The sequence below is a fragment of the Mirounga angustirostris genome, unplaced genomic scaffold (genome assembly GCF_029215605.1).
Source record: "Mirounga angustirostris isolate CCGP_5_RB_7025 unplaced genomic scaffold, mMirAng1.0.hap1 SCAF_8, whole genome shotgun sequence".
Taxonomy (NCBI): Eukaryota; Metazoa; Chordata; class Mammalia; order Carnivora; family Phocidae; genus Mirounga; species Mirounga angustirostris.
In genome coordinates, this window is record NW_026991716.1 from 138,309,358 (window position 1) to 138,335,561 (window position 26,204).

The 26,204-nt window shown below is 40.7% G+C and overlaps 1 protein-coding gene across 1 annotated transcript in view; it reads right to left on the minus strand.

Annotated features, from left to right (window-relative positions):
• Window positions 1-26,204, minus strand: part of PLG (plasminogen) — an 84,883-nt gene that overhangs the window by 15,381 nt on the left and 43,298 nt on the right. The window contains exons 2-10 of the mRNA XM_064596973.1: window positions 18,906-19,143; window positions 17,520-17,626; window positions 14,210-14,324; window positions 12,321-12,460; window positions 10,258-10,378; window positions 8,520-8,638; window positions 6,969-7,131; window positions 6,111-6,256; window positions 2,782-2,947 (exon numbers count right to left, since the gene is read on the minus strand). Of these exons, the coding sequence (XP_064453043.1) occupies window positions 2,782-2,947; window positions 6,111-6,256; window positions 6,969-7,131; window positions 8,520-8,638; window positions 10,258-10,378; window positions 12,321-12,460; window positions 14,210-14,324; window positions 17,520-17,626; window positions 18,906-19,143 (1,315 nt within the window). The remainder of the gene's footprint in view (window positions 1-2,781; window positions 2,948-6,110; window positions 6,257-6,968; window positions 7,132-8,519; window positions 8,639-10,257; window positions 10,379-12,320; window positions 12,461-14,209; window positions 14,325-17,519; window positions 17,627-18,905; window positions 19,144-26,204) is intronic.

Here is a 26,204-nt window from a genome sequence, read left to right on the forward strand (position 1 = left end):
TTGTATAGATTGTTTGGTGATTCTAGGTCCTTTGCATATAGATTTTGTCTCTTTTTCCAAACAAAGGGGGGAAAAAAGCTGCAGTAATTTTGCTTGAATGTAGGTTGAATCCAAAATCCAATTTGGTAAGAATTAATATTGACTCTTAAATCCATGAACAGTATATCTTTATTTAGATCTTTTAAATTTCTCTCAACAACATTTTGTAGTATGTGGCATATAGTTCTTGTACACACTTTGTTAAATTTATCATTAAATATTTTGGTTTTGATACCATTGTCAGTGATATTGTTTTAAAGTTTTTTCTTTTCCAACTGGGTATTTCTGGTATATAGAAATACAATAGATTTTTGTGTATTGACATTGTATATACTTTTGTATCTTTCGATTTTGCAAAGTTCACTTATTTGTCCTTAGGATTCTGTATCTACTAATCTAGTTTTCTGTGAATAAAGACAGATTACTGATTCCTTTCTAAACTTTAGGCTCTTTATTTCTTTTTCTTGTTCCCAATCTTATAGAGAAAGCATTCATCTTTCCTCATTAATATATTAGCTGGAAGATTTTTGTAGATGTCCTTGAGCAAATTGAGGAGGTTCCCTTCTATTCTTAGTTTGCTAAGACTTTTTGAAATCATGGATGAGTGTTAAATTTTGTCTAAAGTTTTTCTATATCTATTGTTATAATCATATGATTTATCACTTTTATTCTGTTAACATGGTGTATTATGTTGATTGTTGGTAAATGTTAAACCAACCCTGCATTCAATTTATTAATTTTTGTTAAGTCTTTTTGTCTATGTTCACAACAGAAAATGTTCTGTAGTTTCTTGCAATATTCTTGTTTATTTTTTGTATCTCAGTTTTTTGGGCCTCACAAACTGAGTTGAGAAGTGTTCCTTCCTCCTCTATTTTCTGTAAGAGATTATAAAGGATCAGTATTATTTCTCCTTAAATATTCGATAAAATTTGATAAAATTTTAAAATTCTACTTATGGTTCATTGAACTTCTTGAAACTATAAGTTTATAATCTTTTCATCTTTGGAAAAATTTCAGCCATCATTGCTTCAAGTATTTTTTTGTTTCAATATCTTTTTCCTCTCCTGGGACTTGATTTAAACATATGTTAGACCTCTTGATATTTTTCTAGAGATCCTTGAGGTTCTGTTTATTCTCTTTCAGTCTTTGTTTTGACATTGTGCTGCAGGTTTTATAGCTTATGCTGCATTATTTTCAAGTTAACCTTTTCTTCTTTCATGTCTAACCTGATGGTAAGGCCATACGATGAATTTTTCATTTAAGATATATATTTTTAAGTCTTGTCTTTTCCATTTGGCTCTTCTATAGCTTTCTTTTTTCTTTAGAACATCCAATTTTTCTCTTATATATTCATATTTTCCTTTAAATCCTTGAACATAATTATAATATTTTTTAAAATTTCTGTCTGCTAATTCCATCATTTCTATCATTTCTGGGTCGCTTGTTTTGACTGGTTTTTCCCCTGGCTCTGGATCACGTTTAATGATTTTTGGATGTCTGGTAATTTTTAAATTTGTGCCAAACATTGTAGATGCCACATGACTGAGTGACTGGATTTTGTTGTTTTTCTCTAAAGACAGTTGAGTTTATGTGTGGCAAACAGTTAATTTACTTACAGATTATTCTGATCCTTTTAGGATTGCTTTTAAGCTTTGCTGGGGTGTTTCTAGAATTGCCCTTATTTTAAGAATATATTAATTCTACTCCTAAAGTGTGACTTTTCTAGAATTGCTACTGAATGCTTATGGTGTCCCATGAGGTCTCTCTGTCAGAATCTCAAATCTCTGAACACAGAATCTCTCAATGTTGTGTGGGTTCTGTAATCCCCGTTTATCTCATCACTCTCAGTTGTTCTTTCCTCAGTAGTTTTTCTTTGTCCTGTGAACTTTGTGGAATCTCTCCCTGTGCATGTGCACTTTTATATTCAGCCAAAGATTTAAGGAGAGCTGTGCCTATTCTTTGAGCTCCTTCTCTGCACAGAGCCTTTCTTATTCTTACCCAGCCTACAAAACCCCAGCTGTCTTGGTAAGCCCAATTACTAATTTACTACTAATAATTTATTTCCCCTTTTAAAAGTTCTCAGTCCTCTGATACCTGTTGTCCATCATGTGAAAAAAGTTTTATCCCCTACATTTTATAAATGTTTATGGCAGAAATGCTGGTCTTTGTCCATCTACCAGTCCATTTTGCCTATCAGCATCTGTATACTTCCTGCTTTTGCTCTTCAAGTCCTGGCAACTCCTACCACTGCTGACCACTCATGCTCAAGATCCAGGTGTCAGTACAACTTAAGTGATATATATTAGATGATATATGAAAATATATATATTCAAGTATATAGATATCTGTGATACAATGACAAACACAAACTTCACTTCAGAGGTTGCAGTTTGGAATGATAAAATTCCATAGTTGAAAGATTGCATTGATCTTTACCAGGTGCTGTGGAATGGTACTGTTTCTAAGTTTCTGGTCATTCGTTCTCCTGAGCCTTCCACTAGCATGAACTCAACACCTCTATACATCTCCTCTTTCTCTCACAAAAGTGCTCAGGAAAGATAGCCAGTCTCTAACTTCTCTTTTTTCAGAGCTTTTGTTCAAAAGCAAAGCACCTAAGACATTTTGCCTCACATTCTGGAGCCAAGAGAAATTTGGTTCTAAGAAGTTAGTTTATAGCATGGACCTTCTAACAGAAATATAAGTTGGTTATTGTTCCTCTCATGGTTAAAAGCAAAGACATACGCATTTGGGAAGTGTTCTGGGGTCTTCTCATGTCTGTGTGGTGTCATAGACGACCAAGACTGGCATTTCTTTCCTGTGATAGTAGTGGATGACATGCCTCGATAACTCTGTCCATTGCCCTGGTAACACTCCTGGACCACAGGAGTTTGTTCAGGTGGTACTAAAGCTGAAATAGAAGATAATCAACTAAGTAACGACTAGAACAGAGATATGTGAAGCAATTGAAGACACAAACAGAACAGTAGTCTCTGGGAATTAACTCTGCTTTCTTTTCATATTGGCCAGGAAATGGACTTGCAAAGAAAACAATAGATCAATCACACTGTAGAACTTTAGTGACCTAACTTTTCTTGTAAATATTTAATTTAAAACTCAGGGAAAAACACATGGGTCAGAGTGTTTATAATTGGAAATTGCACTCACGTGCAAGTTCCTGTTTATGGATGTCTACTGGGTGTTCATGAGAACAACTGGGTAGGAGCTCAGAGGTACATTCAGTGGTGCAGGCTGCAGAAATGAGATCCTTGTGTGTTTCCCCAGACATTTTCTTTATACAAAGCCAAACCCTTAAGCTGTTGGGTGATGGGGCAGGAAACAGTTCTGCATTCAAGAGTGCAGGCAAAATATCCTTTGCTTCTCAGAGAACGGTAGAGGCAAAAATCTATTCCCCTAGAGGAGGGACCGGGAATTCTTTTGTGCCAGGATCCTTCACTGACACAGAGCAGAAGTCTGCTACTCTTCTACTTAAGAACCACCACGGATACAAGTTAGAATTTAGTTCCATGAAAAGAAAAGGGGGAAGAACATTAAGATAACACTACCTTCAAAGCTCAGGTGCATAGAGCCCATCTAAGACGGGGGTGGGGGGAGATCAGGAAGGTAGAGAATGCCTACCTCCATCAAAAGCTTAGCATTGAGAAACAAGAAACAGCAGTCTGTCACGAAAGTCTGGTTTAGAGCAAGACTCCTTTGTGGTGCAAGCATGCAGTGACTGCTAAAAATTGAGACTGAATTAAGAATCCTAAGAAAACTCTTGAGCACCCCCAAACAGTATGCTAAGGAATGTGAAGGAGTGTGAAGGGGATATGAGGAATGTGAGGCCTGCTTAAAGTAAAAGCAGCAACAATAACCCAAATGCAGTTCATCCACTGACTAGATTGACTTAATTACCCATACAGCATGCTTACAAAAGAGGGCATCCATTTCAAAGTGGAAGGAACTGCAATCTCTACTATTCTGCCACACATTATATCCAGCAATTGATGAAAAATCACAAGACATACCAAAAAAAGAAAGAGAAACCAACAGAGCCAGACCCAGAGATGACTAGAGCAGACTATTAGAGACCGTGAGGTAGCTACGAATAATATGCTGAAGCATTTTATACCAGAGGTGAATGATATACATGGATAGCTGAAGAATTTCAGCAGAGATGGAAACTATTAAAAAAAAAAAAAAGGAAAAAATGCAAATGCTAGAAATAAAAACCATGATATTAGAGATGAAGAATTCCTTTGATGGGCTGATCAGCAGACCAGACACAACTGAAAAGAGAATCAGTGAACTTGAAAATAAGTTAGTAGAAATTATCTAAACTGACACTCAAAGAGAGAAAAAAAGTGGGGGGAAAGGCAGAACAAACATACAAGAGGTATGAGATAATATGAAAGGGTAATTGGAGTCTAAAAAAAGGAAAACAAAAAAAGAGAGAAAGAGCAGGAAAAAATATTTGCATAATAATGGCTGAGAACTTTATAAAAGTAATGAAAATCAACAATCCACAAATTCAAGAAGCTCAGAGAACCTCAAGCAAGATAAACACAAAAAATAAATAAATAAACAATACATGAGGACACATCACAATCAAACTGCTGAAAACCAAAGATGAGAGAAAGTCTTAAAGGCAGTCAGAGAAGAAAAAAGTATGAAATACATAGGAACAAAGATAAGATTTCTGGTCAGAAGTTATTCAGAACAGAATATAATGGAGTAACATGTTTAAAGTGGTAAAAGGAAAAAAACTTCAGCCCAGAATTCTACCCCCAACAAAATTATTTTTTTAAACTGAAGGCAAAATAAAGACTTTTTCAGACATACAAGTCTTAAATAAGCAGCAGATCTGTACTACAAAAAATGTTAAAGGTTAAGGAATACAATACCAGATAGAAATTTGAATCTCCAAAAGAAAGTGAAGAGCACCAGAAATGGTATACATGGATAGATGATTGATAGATAGATAGACAGATAGATAGATAGATAGATAGATAGATAGATAGATAGATAGATAGATAGAGATAAAGAGATATTTTTAATTTACAATCGCTTTGAAATGTGACTATTCAGGCAAAAATAATACCAATATATTGTGAGATTTATAACACAGTAGAAATAAGCTCTTTGAGAACAGTGGCAAAACACTTTGGAAGGAGGAAATAGAAATACAATGTCTTAAGTTTCTTACATTTTACATCAAATAAAGTAGTATCATTTGAAGGTAGAATGTGGTAAGTTAAATATATATATTCTAAATATTAGAAAAAAATACTAAAAACACCAAAAATGGTTTAACTAATAAGGAAATAGTGGTGATAGAAGAGAATCAAAAAATACTGAATGAACAAACAAAGGGAGAAAAAGATTTCAAAAGGAACAAAGTTCAAACAGGACAAGTCGAAACAACTTTTAAATCCAACCATGTTAACAATGATATTAAATGTAAATGTTAAACATCTCGATTAAAAGGCTGACCAAAAAAAAGATCTCCTACAAACACAAGTGAACATAGAGTTGCAAGGGCTGTATTCCTATCAGTAAAAGTAGACCAGAGCAGGAAGTATTCCAAACACATTACCTAATGATAAAGTCGTCATTTCTTCAAGAAGTCATAACAATCCTAAATGTCTCTATGCCCAACAGAGAGTTCAAGAATAGATAAAGCAAAGACCAAAAAGATATGGACAAATCAACAGCTGAAGTTGGAGATGTCACTGTTCAGCTCTCAGTAATGCGTGGAACAGAGACAAAAAAAAATAAAATAAAAAGAGTAAGGATTCAGAAGAGCTAAACAATACTAACCCACTTGTCCTACTTGGCCTTTATAGGACACTCTACCCAACACCAGCAGGGCTACACTCTTCCAATATTCTGAACCATGTTCTGAACCTTAAAACAAGCCTCAACAAATTAACAGAATTGAAATCACAGAGCACGTCCTCTGACCAGAACAGAATTAAACTATAAGCAAAGCTACTGCGTATTGTGATTCCACCTGAGTGGAGAAGCACAGAGCACACTGGGGCCCTTGGTCGGCTCTCACTGCCCTTCCTTACCAGGGGCGTCCAAAGCTTCCGAGGTTAATGGAGAGGACTCGCAGGACGGAATATTGCAGTGTTCCCACCTCACCTCACTGTTGGTCGTATAGCACCATGGAGCTGACTCTCCATCAGGGTTGCGACAGTAGTTTTCATCCAAATCTCTGAAAAAGATGCGCTAGTGAGTTCGGCTTTCCAAAAAGGCTAAATGAATAATGGTGTACGCATGCTTATTAATGGTAACATTGGGGATGTACCCAGCTAATTCTCCAGATTTAAACAAACCAAATGACAGGTAGAAACCGAAGCAGAGCTGGATTCCACAGGGTCCACAGAATTATGGCACTGATGCTGCTCCCTGGTAAATGGTGGGAATATATGTCTTGACTGCAGATAGTCAAACAAAATCGGTCTTTTGCTATGTGCTAGGCGCTACGGTCAATGCTGGAAACACAGTGGGTATTTTCCACACAGTTCCTGCCTCAAGAAGGACACATCAGAGCCATGGGATTTAAGTGTTACAGCCATAGAGTTTAAGTGTTCTCAAACCTCACTGTGCATTTAGTGGAGGGCTTCTCAGAACGTATTACTGGGGCCCACTCCCGAGTTTCTGATTTAGTAGATCTGGACAGGGCCCAAGAATTTGCATTTCTAACAAATTCTGCTGGTGCCAATGCTGCTGGTCTGGGGAGCCACTTTGAGAACAATTGTTAGAGGAAAATCAGTGCAAAATTTCACTTCCCTTGCTGATGGCTTGGCCAGTTTTCATTGTAGAATATTTTAGCATAGGTTCTTCCAGGAACAAAACCAAGACCACGTCAGTGGGATTTCACATTCCTCTCAGCAGACAGGGATTGGGACCAGAGGCAGACTTACTTGCAAGGGAAGTTTTCCGGGGTCCTGTTGTGCTTGTGAGGGGTCTGTTCTCTCCAGCGTTGACAAGTATGTCCAGAAACAGTGACGGACACCTTCCCCCGGTAGTTCTCCCCTTTGCCCTTCAGACACTGATACTTTGGGCCAGAAGGGGGTGGTGGTGTTGCTTGAATGGGGGTAATACATTACAATGAATATTTTTACAATTAAGAGTGCACAGACAGATGTTATAGGGGAATGGATGCAGGGAACATCTTCTGCTCATCCTCTCTTAGAACCTGGCACTTGAAAATTGTCTACCATTTTCAAAAGAAGTTGACTTGGTAGAATCTATGTTTATGAGATCATCTTATGAGGAACTCCTCCCAAGATAAGACCTTGGGTGCAGATGCTTCTTTCTATTTTTTTCTCTGCTCAGTTCATCATACATGGTCAGGATCACATATACCAATGATATGACTCCCTTTGTGATGAGTCAGTGATTCTCTGAGGAAACCTAACTGGGTGCCACCCAGCATTCCATAAAGCCAAACAACAGAGTCCACTGAAAAAAGGCAAAAATTATCTCCAAGGAAAAGCGTAGGCATACAGAAATCAAGAAATTCTTGAGAGAAAAAAAAGATGACAGAAAGAAAATTTGATATTCATAAAGGATAGTACCAGATAACCTTCAGAGTCCCAAAAGATGATTGTCAGATCAAAGAACAGGAAGCCACCATCAGGGTCTCCTGCATCTTTTTTACCTTTTGATGCTTGCTCTCATCTAAATGTTTAGTCCTTTGCTACAAATTCTCACAGAAGGAAAATATAAAATTGTTCCTTCTGAGTCATTCCTTCCAAGTCTCCCCTTAACACTATTCTCCTGCTGCTTTCTCACAAGTTTGGCTCACTGAAAAACTGCACATCCAGAGAAATCTCTTTGTTTATAAAGCATCAGTTACAAGGAACTCTGATCCTGAAGTCCGCGTACCAGAAAACATGGGTCTGTTGCCCTTTAGCGCTAGAGAAAAGTAGGATTTAAGAGATACTTCCCCCAGGGCGCCTGGGTGGCTCAGTTGGTTAAGCGACTGCCTTTGGCTCAGGTCGTGATCCTGGAGTCCCGGAATCGAGTCCCGCATCGGGCTCCCTGCTCGGCAGGGAGCCTGCTTCTCCCTCTGGCCCTCCCCCCTCTCATGTGCTCTCTGTCTCTCTCATTCTCTCTGTCTCAGATAAATAAATAAAATCTTTAAAAAAAAAAGAAAGAGATACTTCCCCCAAACCTACATTCAACTGTACTCCGAAGAGGTAGGAAAAACAGCAACAAAAACATAGTCAGTAGAAGCTCTGCTCAATTACCTAGAGTAAACAATAAATTGTTTTAGAAGAGAAATTACATCCCTCAGGACTTGGAGGGCATGTTTTAGGCACAGCACTCAAGCACTGATACAAAGTTTTTATTTGTTTGTGTTTTGGGTTTTTGTTGTTGTTTGTTTGTCTGTTTGTTTGTTTGTTTGTTTTTATTCCAAGGGCAGAACAGGCGAGGATCGCCGAGCCCTGGGTTTGCACTATACTTACTGCAGCGCGGGATGTCACAGAATTCCCAGCGTTTGTTGAGATCCATGGTGAAACACCACGGGCGGGGCTCTCCATCGGGGTTGCGGCAATAATTCATCTTCAAGTTCTTGTTTGGAAATCTGAACGGGCAAGAAGGATTTTAATAGCACTGAACATCTACATTTACGGCCGAGAATCTCTTCAAATGAGCAATTATTGAGCACCTGCTGTGTGGGAGGCACAGTCAGGCATCCAAGGAAATGACTGGATGCAGGCTGTCCTCAAAGAGATAACAGTCTCATTAGAAAGATTAGCTCAATAGCCTGAGGGCTGTTTAACAGTTTACATGTGCAAAAAATCACAGAACTTTATCATTTTGGCCATCTGGAAAATTAGTGGAAGCAAACTCCAGTTACTTAGCAGCAAATGATAGCATTTTTACAACACAAAGTACCCACTGACCAGGGATTGTCATCTAATACACAGTACGGTCAAGAAGTTGGCATCTTCATAACTTAAAGGAATGGCCCTTCTTGTCTGCCAGGTTCCAGCCCTGCTAGCCTTCAAGCTTAGAAAAACTGGGAGGGATAATTTTTCTTAATTTTTTTAAATTTAAATTCAATTAATTAACATAGTGTATTATTAGTTTCAGAGGTAGAGTTCAGGGATTCATTAGTCTTATATAATACCCAGGGCTCATTCATTCTAAACTGGGAGGCACAATTATGCACCTGTGAGCACCTGGCCAAATAGTGCAGCAGGGAGCTCAGCAGGGAGCTCAGCAGGGACCCAGTGACTAAGAGTGTGACATGCACGGCAGGCCTGTGGCTTTCTCTGATACTCAGTTGGGATGGAGAGCGCAACCAGCAGTGGCTTGAGCAAACCTCTTCTAGTCTCTGGAAAGTGAATCTACCCAGTCTGGGCCTTGAGGTCCTTACTATGCTTCTTCTTTGAAGGGAAATGGCAAAGCTGTGTTGTAAGCTAGCTATATAGTATGGGAGGTACAGAAATTCAGCGGAGCTGTTTTCCACAGTGCAATCTGTGGCTTGGTCCCATTTCTTACAAGTTTTATAAGCCCCATTATGGTTCTGTAGTTGTCGTAGAATAGAGAGACAGAAGAGAAGCAGCTGCAGAGAGGGAGGCATTTTCCAGTACAATTAATGTGCCCCATAAGACCTACTCTAGGAATCATTCTTGCTTTCTAGATCATGGATTCTGATTCCTACTATAATTCATGGTCCCCTTTGAAGCTCTGGTGGAAGTTAGGAATCCTCACCCTAGAAGAATGCACTGATACAAATATCCATAAAACGTTGGGGGATTCACAAAATCCCTAGAGCCCATCTGTAGATCACACATTAGAAAGCCTTGAATCTCATCAGTGTAAAGGAAAAAGAAAGGAATAAAGAGAAGAGGGAAATATTCAGAAAATAGAGAAGTGAGATGTATCCTTATTTCTCAAAATTTAATGTGCACACGGATCAGCCAGGAATCTGGTTATAATGCAAATTCAGATTTGGAGGCTCAGAGAATCTGCATTTCTAACAAACTCTCAGATGGTATCCCTCCTCCATGGGCCACGTTTTGAGGAGCCAGAATGTATACCTCACTTGCAGTCATGTGGGAAGATACAAATTTTGAAATTCAAAACTTCAGATGCCTTCGCTTCCTGAGGAATTCGAAAATATCTAAATCACATGAAACACCCCGTAGAGCCGCAGAGTTGTAAACATCTCATTTCTTTCCCAGCGAGACTTACTTGGAAGGAATATATCCATGAGCATGTGGGGTTTGAGAGTTCCAGGCTTGGCACTCGAGTCCAGATTTGGTCTTGGAAATTTTGCCCGCATAATTTTCCCCACTGCAATGCATGCATTCATCTGCACAGAATAGAGAAGGAAGAGAAGAAGGAAGAAAAACGGAAATGGATGAATCACAAAAGTGTAAACCTAGAAATGTCTCAAATACCACCTGCTACTTATTCATTTGTCCTTTCCAACAATCGTTTGGGAACCAAATTGGCTATAAAGACTCTTCTAATACAATCTAAAATGTTGTTCCCTCTTCAAATGGTAAAATCAGTGTATTTTGGTCAATACCCTCTCTTATAGTCATGACAGCATCCAGAAATTCCATAATGCCCCGTCCTCAACCTGGGATGCATTGGCCCTTGGTGGGTGGGAGGGGGTTGGGGGAGAAGGTGCATATAGTCTCAGAAATCTGTAAGTTCTCTATTAGGATTTTTAAACATTGGTAAGCCAATGTTTATTAATGTCCCCAATGTTAATTAAATGTCCCATGACATTCCCCTCACTTCATCTCAACACACAGGCATTTTATCATGTCATATCGTCACAAGAGAAAGAAGGGAGAATATAGTCCAATAAGACATGGAGGTGGGGAGACCACATTCACATAAGTTCCATTATAGTACATTGTCATGATTGTTCTCCTTTACCCTCAGTTATTGTTGTTAATCTCTTTCTATGCCTAATTTGTAAATTAAACTTTGTTGTATGCACATACAGGGAAAAGAAACCATAGTATCTAAAGGGTTCTGTACTGTCATTCACAGGGGGTCTTGGAAGGTGTCCCTTGCGGATAACGGGGGACCCCTGTACTGAGAAGGATGCCTGGTTGTTTTTTGCTTTCTTACATTATTTAAAAACTGCAACTTTGGTTTGGAATTATTGAAATAACATGGTGCAGCAGAGTAATAAATGATTTTCATTTTTTTAGGTACTAATAAAGAAAACCAAGGGGGACTTGATATAAAACTGATGCTTTTGTGTGGATTAAAGACCAGATGACCTCACAACATTGCATACCAATAAAGCATCTCTGCGGTTGAAACAGACAGGAGACCTGAGCTGTCGCATGGTGCAAAAGCTATCCACATTGTTGCACAAATTCTGCCCTCATCCATTCCCCTTTTCCACCAATAAATGTAGCAGAAAATAGGGAACGAAGAAAATTTTTTCAATAGGAGGTCTTAAACTTTTTTAGCATTTACTTTTTTTTTTTAAAGATTTTATTTATTTATTTGACAAAGAGAGAGAGAGAGAGACAGTGAGAGAGGGAACACAAGCAGGGGGAGTCGGAGAGGGAGAAGCAGGCTTCCTGCTGAGCAGGGAGCCCAATGCGAGGCTCGATCCCAGGACCCTGGGATCATGACCTGAGCCGAAGGCAGACGCTTAATGACTGAGTCACTCAGGCGCCCCTAGCATTTAGTCTTGAGGTACACTATTAAATTGGTTTTTCCATGAAGACAATGGGTTGCTTGTTTAAAAACTGGTTCATTGTTTAGCTTTGATGAAACAACAAAGTCTACCACATTAAATTAATACATTTATTAGGATTTTATTTTTGTGGTTTCATTTAAAAAAAAAAAGACTTCATTTATTTGGGACAGAGAGAAAGAAAGAGAGAGAGTGGGGCAGGAGGGCAGAGGGAGAGAATAGTCCCAAGCAGGTTCCCCACCTGTGTGCCCTGATTCTGTGGTTTCATTTTAACTATTTAATTACAGGTCTGTTTTTTGGCTTTATGCCCTGTAAGAGCTTTAAGCATAAGAAGTTGTATCTAGAATTTACATCTAGTTTGATTATTTGTACATATCGACGTAACATTTTAATTAAATAATTAAGCTCAAAAAGGAGGGGGGGTCTGAGCAAATTTTTGGTCTTCCCAAGAGGTACATACCTTACTCGATTTTGTCAAACATGCCACTAGTTGGTTTTTAATTAAATCCCTGTAAGGGAATCCTTTGCAGCAAATTACAGATAAAGGGCAGATGTGAAAGCATTTTCTAGAGGCATGCCTGACCTTCACACTCGGGAATGTTGCAGTAGTCGAACCTCTGGTCAGGGTCTGTGGTGTAGCACCAGGGCCCTTTCTCGTCGTTGTCTGGGTTCCTGCAGTAGTTCTCCTCCAGTCCCTGCAGGGGGTGCTTCTGGGGCGTGTATCTGTGCAGGGCGGAAAAGAATCCCTCACTATCCAGTGGACCCTTGAACAGCATGGGCTGGAGCTGCATGGCTCCATTTATAGGTGGATTTTTTTCAGTAAATACGGTACAGTGCTATAATGTTTTTTTTTCTCTTCCCTGTGATTTTCTTAGGAACATTGTCTTTTCTCTAGCTTACTTTATTCTAAGAATACAGCACATAATACACGAAACATACAAAATACGTGTTCATTGGACCGGTTATGCTCTCGGGAAGGCTGCCAGTCAACAGTACGCTATTAGCAGTTAAGTTTTGGAGGAGTCAAAAATTATACATGGATTTTCAACTGCACAGGGGGTCAGTGGCCCTAATCCCGTGTTGTTCAAGGGTCAAATGTATTTTAAAAATCAGTATGTTATTAGGAAGGCAGAATGAGAGGCTATTCCCATGGGGTTCATGCATTTCAGCTCCGTTGTCTGATTTCCGATTCTCTACTGGTAGGCTGTTTCCATACAGTAGCTAATATTACCATTATCACTATATTGACAGCCGAGTCTTAGAAGTAGAGCCGAAGTGTTTTTATGCACAGTCACTAGAAATACAAAGGCCTCAAAAGCCTGCCAACTTCTTGATTCCTTCCAAACACCTGCTTTTGTCAGTTGCCCTTCTCCCTGAAAAAGTAGTTGTAGTTAATGCCGTTCTGTCTGTGTGAACTCTGCACAAGGCAATACTGAAATCTTTCTACACATTCTCTCATTCAGCCTTAGTAAAACCCCTCTCGGGAAGGTCTTATTATCCCTATTTTACAGATGAGAAAATTGAGGCCCAATGTCAAACATAATATTATCTTGCCTCGGGGCAAACACCTAATAAGTAGCATCTCAAGTTGAAATCCGTCTGTCTGATTCCAGATGTGTGGGGGTGGGTAGTTAAGCTCACTTCCAGTTCTAGAAATGAGTTGCTGTGTAGAGATGAAAATTTGACCGAACCCCGAGACTTAGAATCTAAATGGCAGATTTTGTTTCTGTGCTTCTCTGCACCTGTTTTTGGTAAAGTGCACCTCCCAGGGCCTCAATGTCCTCCTCTGCAGGGGTCGAGATGGCCTAGACTATCTCTAAAGCCCCTGACACTCCATGATTTGGCCATTTGGTTTAATCATTTTTTCTCTATAAGCCATATGTCTTGGGAATATTATATCTGCCCATCTCATAGAGGTATAATAAAGGCAGTTTGATGGGGGAGGGGGGTAGCAGACAGTAAATTCCTACTTGATAAGCATTGTCACTGAGCATGGGTGAGAAGTGTTACTGTTAATGCCGCCTAATGCCATCCTGCAGGAAGCACAAACAGAACGACGCTAAAATAATTAGTGGGCAAGTTACGAGATCATCTGGTTTTCATTTATATTCTAGTTGCTCCTTTGCTCCGCCATGTTGAGGCGAGCAAGTGGTGAGGGTTCTGACTCGGTATGTTTGACTTAGGCTCATTCAGCCCTAAACATGATCATCTTTGCTCTTTTCTCAGACTCCCCCTGGCATTCATGGCTTTATTGCTCTTTTTCCTAAGAATCCTTCCACATCCTTGGTCTTCCACAACAGGATAAACACAAGAGCAAATGGAAAGCAACCATTTTCTGCTTTTGTGCTATAAGTAACTGAACCGGTCTACCTCAACATCAATAAAGCTCTCCCTGTACCTGCTTATTCACATCGTAAGTAATGGGATGATCATTCTAAGTATCATAGGTGAATACGGAGATGAAAGTCTTACTTAGGTTTGTGCGGAGAAGTGTCACTCCATTTTTGACAGGCAACGCCATCCTTCGTTTTGGACATCGTCCCCCTGTAGGTCTTCCCATTGCCAATCTTGCACTCTGAAAGATAGACTGAAGGGGGATCCACACAGTGGGCAAGCCCTCCACAAGAAACACCACGAAGAAGCTTTGCACTCTTCAGTCATGTTGAAAGGACTCGCATAGGAGACACCGTTTTCCCAATCTCCGAAAAGACAGACTTTACCATCTCCCATCTGTGTAAGAGCTGCAGTTCACTGAGCCGTTTGGTGCTTTGATTTATTTATTCAAAGTTACAGCCCCGCAGTGTCCCAGGTACCGTGCTGGGTGCTGGAGACACATGGAGTCTAGAATGGAGTCCCTACCATCATGGAGCTTATGTTCTAGTGGACTCAGGGGGCTGGTTACAGAAAGTAATCAAGGTAACCCTGCGGGGAAATACGTAACAGAGAAAACAAATAGCATGAGGACAGAGTGACAGGGAAGAGGGACAGGGGCTTTTCAGGCAGTGGGGGAAGCAGACTTTTCAGAGGTAGAAAGAGATCCAAGCCACTTTTTTTTTTTTTTTGAGGCTCCTGGTATTTTAAATATGAAAAACTGCCAAACAGTTATACATTTTAAATGTGGACAGTAGACCCTCTCAGCTGGCCTCCGCTTAGCCAACTCACTGGTTAGCCAAGAGACTCCAAGCTGTTTTAAAAACACACGGTCAGATGCCCACCTATGTCCCACATGTGGTGAGGTGGGCACCTGGGGCTGGTGGGGTCACCTTCCAGTGTGCCCCCCAATTCTGTCCCCACCAGGTGGGGTTTTTGTTTACAAGAGTCAACTATTTTCATCGTCAAAACTTTTTACCCAGCTATATTTGATTAAGGATGATCTAAACTGAGAAATGAATGTGAAAAAAAAATTGCTTTAAAAAAAACCAAGATGAATGTTTTTAAGGACTGGAAAGACTTGAATAGTTTTTTAAAAGGCTATCAAGCCCACTGAGGGTAGTCCACTCATACGGTTGGCTATAGAATTTTGGGTGGGAAATCCTAAAAATATAAAGATACTTCACAGTCAGATTAATAGATGTCTCTAGACCTTGCTCCACTTCAAAGAGAAGGAAACCAATTCTCCTAGGCAATGTACTTAGAGGATAGTTTATGCAAGGAATGCGCCAGGTAACTGCTTTCAGTAGCCCCATATTCAAAGAAAGAAACCTCTACTCTACATCAAAAGGTGCCAATGTAAATTGCGTTTTCTATGAAAATATAAAATATTGAAGGTATATGTGTGTCATCTTTCATGATTTCCCACCTTAGCCAAGTTTTTTAATTAATCGATCAGTTATCTCGGGAAAGTTCTTTTAACACACCAATAGCAAACAGATGCTTTTAAACCCAAGACTATGTATAAAGACTGCAAATGCATCTTCACTGAGAGCGATTATTACAGTAGACATATTACATTGATCAAAAGTGTAAATTCAAGGTACTTTGGAGGCCCAGCGGTGAGGGGAGGCTTTTCAAAAAAGGTGATGCTTGAGTTGAGATGTGGGAGGTGAGAACAAAAGAGGGGCCTTGACAGCAGGGTGTGTGCCTGGTATGTGGGAGGAACAGCCACAAGCCCAGTGTAGAAAAGCCTCGTGAACCAAGCAAATGGGGTAGTCTTAAATAACACAGGCCCCAGTAGCTTTCAGATAAGTATCTGGATTTTATTCTAAGGGCACGAGGAGTTTCAAGCAGGGAAGTCACAGCTTGTCACTGGCCAGGCCACGGTCACGGTGACCAGTGACAGTGACCACTTAGACCTTGGTGGCAGCAACTGCCGTGCAGGCCAGGGGCAGATGTAGGTGTGATCTGACACTGAGTGTTCCCAGAAAAGCCCAGGCAGGTAATTTAGCAGTGGGTCGATGAGCTACAGTAAAGAAACAAGAGCTGCAGAATGCCTGACTTTTGACTTTTTACCTCTCTTTTGTTTGTATGTACCCACCAGAGTTTATATAACCTTTTACTCCTTTCCATCACCTTGAAAACAAGCAACTATTCAACTATTCAAACTAAGCCTAGCGGTCACCCTCCTCTTCTTTCTGGTTAACAATTTACAAATGATTTATTTAAATGTTAGCATTTTGCCGGGAAAATCACACCAGCCCCCCCCCCCTTTTTTAATCTAGTAGGTAACCCTATATAACTCATCCTCTACTATTTGTAAAAATGAGTAACTTCAACAGATAAACTTTAGGTTTGCTCTGCACTTTAACCTCAAGAGTTAGGGATAAACAGTGATAAGAAAAGGAGTATGGCAGGTACACAGCTAATTCAACCTCAGAAGATGAACCGAGGCATAGAAATAATCCTAACCTAAAGAAATACTTCAAAAAAACATATTTACATATTTAGAGTTTTGTGTTGAGACTAGAGAGGATGTTGCAGGTTATTGTGAAGAACGAGTGAAAGAGGATGTTTCTTTAACATCCGTGATACAGAATATTTGGAGAGCCGCATTGTTACTATAAATGGTCCCAGTCCCAGTCAACAACAGACTACAGGGTTGTTTTTAAAGGGTCATATATTCACTTAAATCTTCAGACATACTTAATGGAATTTTACATCTCGAAAAAGTCATACAATTTCCATAGGAATCGAGGCCATCTGTTATCCTAAACAATGGGAATATTGACCCAGAATTTTCAAGGAAACTATGGAAAAGGAACTGCAGCTCTTGCACATTTCCAAAAGATCACATTTCCGAGTCTGAGGGAAATCGAGACCATGACCGAAAAACATTGGAAATGTTAAAAAATGAAAGTAAAGATTTTGTCTGTATCCAAATGTTACTGAGGATTTAAGACACCTCAGTTTTTCTATTTCCGCAGGCTTCAGTCCAGAAGCTAGGGCCCAGGGACCGTGGTCCCTGCAGTCAAAAAGCCAAGATCATAAGGAATGCTTAGATTCCCCTCTCCTCAAAAAGAAAATAAAATATTGACTTATTTCCCGGGCCCTAGAAGTAGACATGATTTTCAGTCCAATTCCTTCCTTTTTAAAGCAAGAAAAATGAAATCTAAAAGGTGAAGTCATATGCTCAACTTGACCAATGGGATTAGTGACCAAATCTTATCCTGAGTCTGAATTCAATTTTGCTGCATGATATTGCCTCGGTTCTCTGGTCTGATAAACTACAGAGATAAAAGAGGAGGTGGGGAGGGGAGGAGAAAGGGGAACAGAAGGGGGATGGGTGGGGAGGAAAAGAAGAAGGAGGGGACCAGGATAAGGAAGAAGAAGAAAACATTGTACGCACTTCTCTTTTCGAATAAAATCACATCTCTCATCCTGAAGACTATAGAAGACTTGCTGTTTTCAGCCATGGTCACACATTGTTGCTCTTTACTGTGAAATTGGAATGACCTGCAGAAGAAAATCAGGAAACCCCCACCCCCCAAAAAATGATTTCCCCTATTTAAGGAAAGTAAACTTTTGTTAATAATTAAGAGACTCAAAAGATAACTGTACCTCTTGATGGGTCAAGGAGTTTGGAATGGTTACTTCCCATTAAAGTTGGCCTAGTATCAAGGAAGTGCTGGAAAAGGATACCTCAACAGGTAGTTCCTCTTGTTTCCTTCTCCGTTTACCTTCTCCTCCTCCAAATGTTCTCTCTATTTCAACTACTTTGCTCTTTCTTCACTTATGTGCTAGAATATTTGCTTTTGTGTTGGAAAGAAACAACTCTCTAATTGCTTTGAACCCCTTTCCAAGATCGTCTATGTGACTTCTGGACTCCTAGAATTTCCCCTTCCTATAAAATCCCCTTGACTTTAGCCTCTACATGTCATCTCCTTTCCCTTCACCTCACCCCACCTTGCCCATCCCCGTGGTCCTGCTGTGGACATCCAGTCTGGCATTCAAAGCCATCCACGACTGTCTTTCCAGCTCCAGCTCCTCTATGAGCCCTTCTGTCACCGATGTGGTCCATTCGGTCCTGTTCACAGGGCCACGTGGCTCCCTGGGACCAGAATGCCTCCTGCCTTGTCAGTACCTGTCACTCACCCTTCAAAGCCCTGCTCAGTGCTTCCTCCTCCCCAGGCTTTCTCCAGCCCTCTCAACCCTTAAGAATTGTTCTTTCCTCTGAATCTTTATAGAGCACACATTGATTATGTCACTTATCGACACCTCGCCTCGCATGTATTTTTAAAAAATTTTTCCATTTATCCAGCTTCTGTGACAACACCACAAACACAAAAAGGCAAGCACTGGATCTTGCAACTATACAAAGATCTATCATAAACTGATAGAGATCATATATGCCAAATATGTTGGATCACTGCATCTCTGCTTCTTTGTTCCTTAGGCTGGGACATGTCCAGTCACAGGAACCTCATTAAATATTTACTGATGATGATGTCAAAAACTAGAGCTCAGAATGGTAGCTGGTGATGTCATGTGTAAAAATAACATCCTTTGGGAGCATTTTTTCTAAAGGGGACACGAATAAACTCTAACAAGGAAATGTTCGTATGGCTTCCTAATCCAGGGAGCAAACACAGATTCCAAACTCCAATCTCATGAAATGCCTCACGCCTCTTAAATCCTGTTTTTGTTAATAAATCCCGGAGCAGACTCCTCGTTATCAAAATAATAGTGTCTCAAATGGCAACCTTTCCACCAGTGAGCAACGCCAAGAGAATACCTGCAAATGAATTCTGTTTCCTCCTCACATTTCCTTGAGCATTCGTCTATGCTTCCTAATGATAGCTGCTTCTTAGTGAGGCTGAATAATGAAGCCCCCTGCGTGTTCACATAGTCATCCAGGGGGTCTCCGCGACCTGCAAACAGAAGGTGGACGTGGGATAACCAGGTAAGATCCGTCATCAGGCCTTTGTAATCCTCTATTTGCTGTGCATCAATCACATAAAACTTGCTGTTTTCTTGGAAAGCGGAACAGGTGTCATGAGGAAAAAATGTTGAGGCAGGAAAACGGTTCCACTATTAGGTTGCATTATGTTAAAAGAGCAAGTCGATTGATAGATTGATAGATTAGGATTCTTTAACAACTTCTGTTACTACTTTAATGGCCATGAAACCTTAAATAAGAATAAATTTGGTTTATTTGCTATGGATTGCCGTGCCGTGATGGAACAGGAAGAGGCCACCAGCACCCCCCATGTTGGCAATTACCGATGTTGGTTTGTCCACCCCTGGCTGTAAACCCAACTTGGAGGCCATTACTTGATTGCCAACAGTGTAAGCTGTGGTTGTGACTGTTACTTAGGCTGATGTGACATTCTCTGAATGGTTCCACCACGAGATATAAAAATGTTGGTGAGTTGATGATTTTAATAAATAAGACCTGAACTAAATCTCAACTACTATCCAAGATCATTCTTAAACTGGGCTTCGTACGGTGACAGCTCACTATGAATTAAATAAGAGAAATCATGTTCTTCCACAATGTCTCTGGCATTTCTGAGGAAATGATAAAAAAGGCAGAGCCTGGGATAAATACTGGCCTTGATTTTTCTGGGAGCTAAAATCGGAGTCAAAGAATCTGTCCGAGGGTTTCTCTGCCCCTTGCTAGGGCAGAGAGTGTTCCCGCAAGAGCTACTACAAGGAGTGTTCTCTGTTCCGAGGCCCCAGGCAGTGCCCGAGCTGGCTTTGACGGCTCTACTCCAGGCCTGGAGATGGTGGCCTCCCTGTTTTTGGTGTGGAACCCTAATGATTCTCCCAGGGTGAGAGGCCAGAAGAGGTTAATGAAATGAAGACAGCTAAGCTGCCTAAAGTTTGCCTAAATGGGATTAGGCAACATGGCAGCCTTGACCACCTCCAGGGGAGTGGCAGGGACCAAAGCCAGGCTGAGTGGGTTGAAGAGTGACCAGAAGTCGTGGACCCACATGAGAAGACAAGTCTTCAGGAGCCTAGCTGTGAAAGGAGCTCTTCCCAGACAGCTTGTGCTGTCACAGAATTTTTTTTAAAGATAAGACATCCTGGAGCATGTTTAGATACTGATGAAAATTATCCAGTAGGAAGGATCATTAGGGGTCAGCCCCTCATTCTCAGAAAGGCCCTCCCTGCCCACCTGCGAACACATGGGACACAGAGCCGATGCATTCTAAAGACGGAGACGAGTCATCTTCTGGAGACCATGCTCCCCTCCCTCTGCTATCTGTCCTCCCCCAATTTGTCCTCCCTCCAAACTGGAAGGTGGCTCTTGAACAGGAAGTTGGCTGATGTAATTTAAACTTAAGGTACCAGAAAGCACTAGAAAAAGGTTTCAAAGGATTATGGAGAAGGAGAGGTTTTAGACCCAGGTCCATTCCTTCATCCTGTATTTCTCCCGATTTGAACTCTTATTTCCAAGAAGAGGTATGCTTGGGTAAATTCTATAGATCAGGCACCTGGGTGGCTCAGTCGGTTAAGCATCTGCCTTCGGCTCAGTCATGATCCCGGGGTCCTGGGATGGAGTCCTGCATCAGGCTCCCTACTCAGCGGGGGGCCTGTATCTCCCTCTCCCTCTGCCCCTCTCCTGCTTGTGCTCTCTCTCTCTGTCAAATACATACATACATACATGCATAAAATAGTAAAAAAAAAAAAAAAAAAAAACCATGGCAAACAGTAACTCTGGAAAGCGTATCCTATAAAGACTCAAATTAGACTTTCTGGAGAGTTCTTAGAAAGTTGAGCAGGCTGGGGTATAAATGATAACAAGACAAGAAAATTTCCATTTATATCACTCTTTAATTAAGTTACCTTTGATTATGTTATTATATTTCATAGCAAAAAGCTGCTGAGACCACCTTAGGAGCTGATGTCCCAAAGAAATATTCCCAAAAAGAATACATTTTTTTCTTTTGTGCTTGAAAAGTTCTCCCGCATTATTTTCTTTGCTTCAACTTGAGGGCTCTATGGCAGTGGGGTGTCGTACAATGTATTGGTTGACCAAGAAATATTAAACACACCCTTTCAGTAAGAAATTATTTTTAGGGCACCTGGGAGGCTCAGTCAGTTAAGCGTCTACGTTTGGCTCAGGTCATGATCCTGGGGTCCTGGGATCGAGCCCCACATTGGGCTCCCTGCTCAGTGGGGAGTCTGCTTCTCCCCCTCCAATTCTCCCCTGCTCACGCTTTCTTTTTCTCTCTTTCTCAAATAAATAAATAAAATCTTAAAAAGAAAAGAAAAGTATCTTTATATTCGAGGCCAAATGTAGATGTATGTTGCTCCGAAACATATGTATTACATTAATAATGTGGGTTTATTTTTTATCACTGTGGTGTGTATATTTATACCCATGCTCATGTGTTTGAAAAAAAAAAAAAAGACTTAGTGGTTTATGAAACCATAAAGAACAGCTGTAAAAGGATAGTTTTTTTCCTCTCCCCAGTCACGTTTGTGCCATGGAAAGATGAAACGCATCCACAGAAACAGAGAGTAAATGCCTTCCTTTCAAAAGAGCTTATGAAAGTCTCCCCACAAGGTTGGCGAAAACCTATGTTAATCCTATTGCAGAAGAGTTTGCTCTCCCATCTTGGTGCGAGCCACTGAGTCAGCTCCTGGCGTTCCAATCCCGTTGCCCATAGGCTAACATAGAATACGCATACCTACACCCCTACACACTACCATTTCCCACAGAAATCTCTGTGCAATCTTCTGCTCTGTATTTTCTTTGGTATTTCTTTAAATGGCTCCACTGACTTCAAACACATTTAACTCTAATTTAAAGTACAGCTTATAAAATTTTATCTGGCAATTCATAAATTGAATTTTAAGTATCCATACATTGTTTATGGGAAGAACTACCAGCATCGTGTATGATTCCATTTAGAAGAAATGTCCAAAAGAGGCAAATCAGAGACAGAAAGTAGATTGGTGATTGCCAGGAGCTAGGCAGAGATGGAGGTGGGGGGAGGGGGTTTGGGGGTGACAGCTAAGGGATGTGGAATTTCTTCCTGGGGTAATGGAAATGTTCAAAAATGTATTGTGGTGATGGTTGCACAACTCTGCAAACCACTGCATTGTAGGCTTGAAATGGGTAAATTGTATGTGAATTATATTTCAATAAAGCTGTCAAAAAAACCACAAAACTATAAGGACATGCTTACAATATTTTAAGGGAAGTTTAAACAAAGCTGAAAAGCGAGAAGAGCACCAAATTCCTCCTAGAAAAGTCTTGGCTTAAATTCTGGTTTCTTCACTTCCTGGATTTGGGAGTTTGGTCAAAAGAGAAATAACCTCATTTTCCTAAGTATGGATTTCCTCCTCTGTAAAATGGGGATGAATACACTACCCTACCTACCGCATCAGCTAAATAAGCAAGTATTATCTAAGGACACACACACACATATATATAAAAATGTGCCTAGCTTCTCTCAAGCACTATGTGAAGGTTTATGGAATTCCTACATGCATACTTCATTTGGCAAACCGACGCACGTGGTTTCTCCAGGCATAAGGAGCAAATCCTAGACATATGGAAGGCTCACGTCAAGCCTCAGCAGGCAGGGAACCCCCACAGACTGGTCAGAAAACACAAAGAAGTATTTCACTGCTTACATTTGAAAGTGAAGAGAATACGACACATTAACAAAAATGGTCTCAGTTAATGGAACTGAGAGCCAGGCAAGGGCGCCAAGAACTTTTTGGGCGGCTGGCTATGCAGGCTATTGTTTCAACTACAATAACCATCACTGGCAAGCAATCTTGTCGATTTAAAAAGTCATTCATCATTTCCCCTGCCCACTGGTCTTTAGCATGCATGGGCAAATTAAGCTCAGTTCTTAAAGAATTTTTCTTTTTTTTTTTTAATGTTTATATATATTTTTTAAAGATTGTATTTATTTATTTGAGAGAGAGAGAGGGAGAGGGCACAAGCAGGGAGAAGGAGCAGAGGGAGCGGGAGAAGCAGGCTTCCCGCTGAGCAGGGAGCCCGATGTGGGGCTCGATCCCAGGACCCTGGCATCATGACCCATGCTGAAGGCAGATGCTTAACCGACTGAGCCACCCAGGCGCCCCCTCAAAGAATTTTTCAATCATACATGCAGATTTTGACTTGGGATGCTCGTGAATCAAAAGCTAAATTAAACAAGCTGCACAGAAAGCCATCATGTGATCTATTTTTAGGACATTGCTAGGAAAAACATTTGAATTGAAATTTTAAAAAATCCTTTGTCTTACCTGATTTCAGAAATAAAAGAAGTAGAAGGACCACTTCCTTATGTTCCATCTTTGGGACTGGGTTGCCAGCACTGCCCAGAAAACTGGGTGTCCCAATCCCGAGATGTTATTGACTTACCTGAGAGGAAACACATCCACAAATAAGATAATCACATGGAGTTAATTATTTTCTGAGACGCCCATTGCCACTGTGCTCTGAAGGGTTCAAACATTACCTCGGCTGGCGGATCTTACAAAATCCAAATCTGTAATAGATGCTGGGAAGTGGTGAAAGCAGCCCCCCCCCCCCCCGCCCCCCGCCACTGCCCCAGGCTGCCTTATCTCCTGATTCCTCTCTCCCCGCAACCCGCAGCCCACCATCTTTCCTACCCGGTCTTGTGTCCTTTGTCCTCTCCTTCCCTGGCTTAACATAGAAAGAAAAATCACACTAATAGCCAACCTTTGCTGAGAACTGGCCTAGGACAGACACTGTGCTGAGAGGTGCGTATGCATAGTTTCATTCAACCTTCAACACAAGCAATATTAATATTTCCACTTTAATGAGGGCACTCAGGCTAAGATAGTGTAAGTTTCTCAAGGTTACTCAGCCACCGATGGTTGAGACCATGGAGGCCTTAGATTATAAACATAAGCGAAGGGCCTTGTCATTCACATCCCCACATCTTACCAAACAATGTAGAAATTACTAGAAAGTTAAAATATTTATTATTATCAAAATGTCTTTATGTCCAGTGGACTCACATGTTTTCCATGATTATAAATTATGTTGTAAAAATATTGGTCTTTTCCCCAAATAAATTCAGTGAGTGACATTCTCATCCTCAGGAAATAAAGCAAGAGGGGTAAAACCAAGTTTAAAGAGTCTGTCTCAAGTTTAATTGTTGGTTCTGTACTTTTCCTCTGACTCAAGGCCGCAATCACCAGGTAGTACATGCTTTAAAACTATTTCAGATTTCAAAAATATTTAGGAGTAGTTCAGTGAATTCTATTTGACTTGTGAAATAAGAACAAGAAATACTCCTGTCTCTAGGCTATGAAATTTCTTTCTATAAATTAACTAGCGAGGTGTAGAGGTTGGCACCAAGCCTCCTGCAGAATTTCCTGGGATGGAAGTACTGTGCAGAATTCTCAAGAACAAAACATGTTGGAGAACAAGAACGTAGACTATTGTGAGCAGAGGTGTGAGTTAATCACATTTCCTGGTTTTCTACTTTATCCTAGCTTTCTTCTCTCCTCAAACTCTTCGGCCTCCCTCACCCCTCCCTGTCCCCAAGTGGCCTGGTTTACTAAAGGGGACACAATGTGGAAGCAAGTTGAGGAGTCAGAACTGGGAAGACTCTTTTTCTTAAAATATTCAAAATGCCTTTTAGGGGGATTATGTTGATGTGTTTGAGAAAGTTCTTTGGGGGGGGGAACAGACTTTACTAATATGTAATGATTCCCATATGCATTTATTTCCATTTAAAATATTTTAGTGTTGGGGCACCTGATGGCTCAGTTGGTTAAGCATTCGACTCTAGATCTCAGCTCAGGTCTTAATTTCAGGGTCATGGAGCTTACTTTAAAAAAAGAAAGAGAAAGAAAGAAAGAAAGAAAGAAAGAAAGAAAGAAAGGAAGGAAGGAAGGAAGGAAGGAAGGAAGGAAGGAAGGAAGGAAGGAAGGAAGGAAGGAAGAAAGAAAGAAAGAAAGAAAGAAAGAAAGAAAGAAAGAAAGAAAGAAAGAAAGAAAGAAAGAAAAAGAAAATGAAAATATTTTAGTCCTGCCTTGTGGATGAAGCATCTCAGGAACAGTGTCCTCAGAAATTCTATATCCATGTAATGTTCCTTTTCCTGTTTTATTTTTTTATTCGGGTGGTGGCGGTATGCCTTTTGCCCCCTTTCCTTCTGGAAGCTTTTAGAACGATTTGATTCTACAAATGTTATCTTGTAAATCAGGTTGCCCTGCTATGGTCTTTTGACGATACGTTCTTCACCACCTTCATAATATATCGGTACCATGAGAGCACAGATAGACATGAAGCAGAATTTGGCGATTGTGCCTTCAGATACTACAGTGTGTAAGGGAAGAGCAAAGAGGAATGGGTCACACAGGTGCATGCTGGAGTGGGGGCATAAAGACTTCCATTATGGCGCGGCCCTCCATGATTTAGCTCCAGAGGCACAGGGTAGGCCTGAAGCCATGGACTATTCTAGATAGTTCATAGGAATCCCACACTGGCACCGTAGAAGGGTGTTGGGCAGTGGTTTTGTGCAAAGCTGTAAGGATACTTAATTCAAAGTAAGTCATTTTCCACTTGAAAGAGTGGCAAAACCTGAGGAAAGAAAGAAAGAGAGATCATCTCTGCACACTATTAGCAAGTTGAATAACTTCTGAGATGTGTATTCTTACTGAGTTCAATTCATTAAGTATTTACTGACCACCTACTGTGTGTTGGATTCCTTTAAGTTTATATAAAAGGTACATATCACAGTCTCTACCCAAAGGAAGTCCAGGAAATTTCTGCATCTAAGATTTGTGAAGATTTCCGCTGCACTTGTTGCCAACACAAGGACATCAAAGTAAGATGGAAGATGAATCTAATTTCCTCAGCTCTGCCCAGTGTGGGGGCCTGCAGCCGAGATCCACTCAGGTTCCCTTAGGAAGGGAAGAATTGGTACCTTCCCTCCAGGCATTCAAATGGCAAATTCCTCGCAAGTCCCTTAGAGGTAAGTTATGAACACCCCGGGAGGTCCACCTCACCAGGAGAGTGAGGCAGAGATCCCCCACTCCGTGCCACCTGCACCCACCTTGTCTGAAGAAGCTGTGATCAGGTTACAACTTT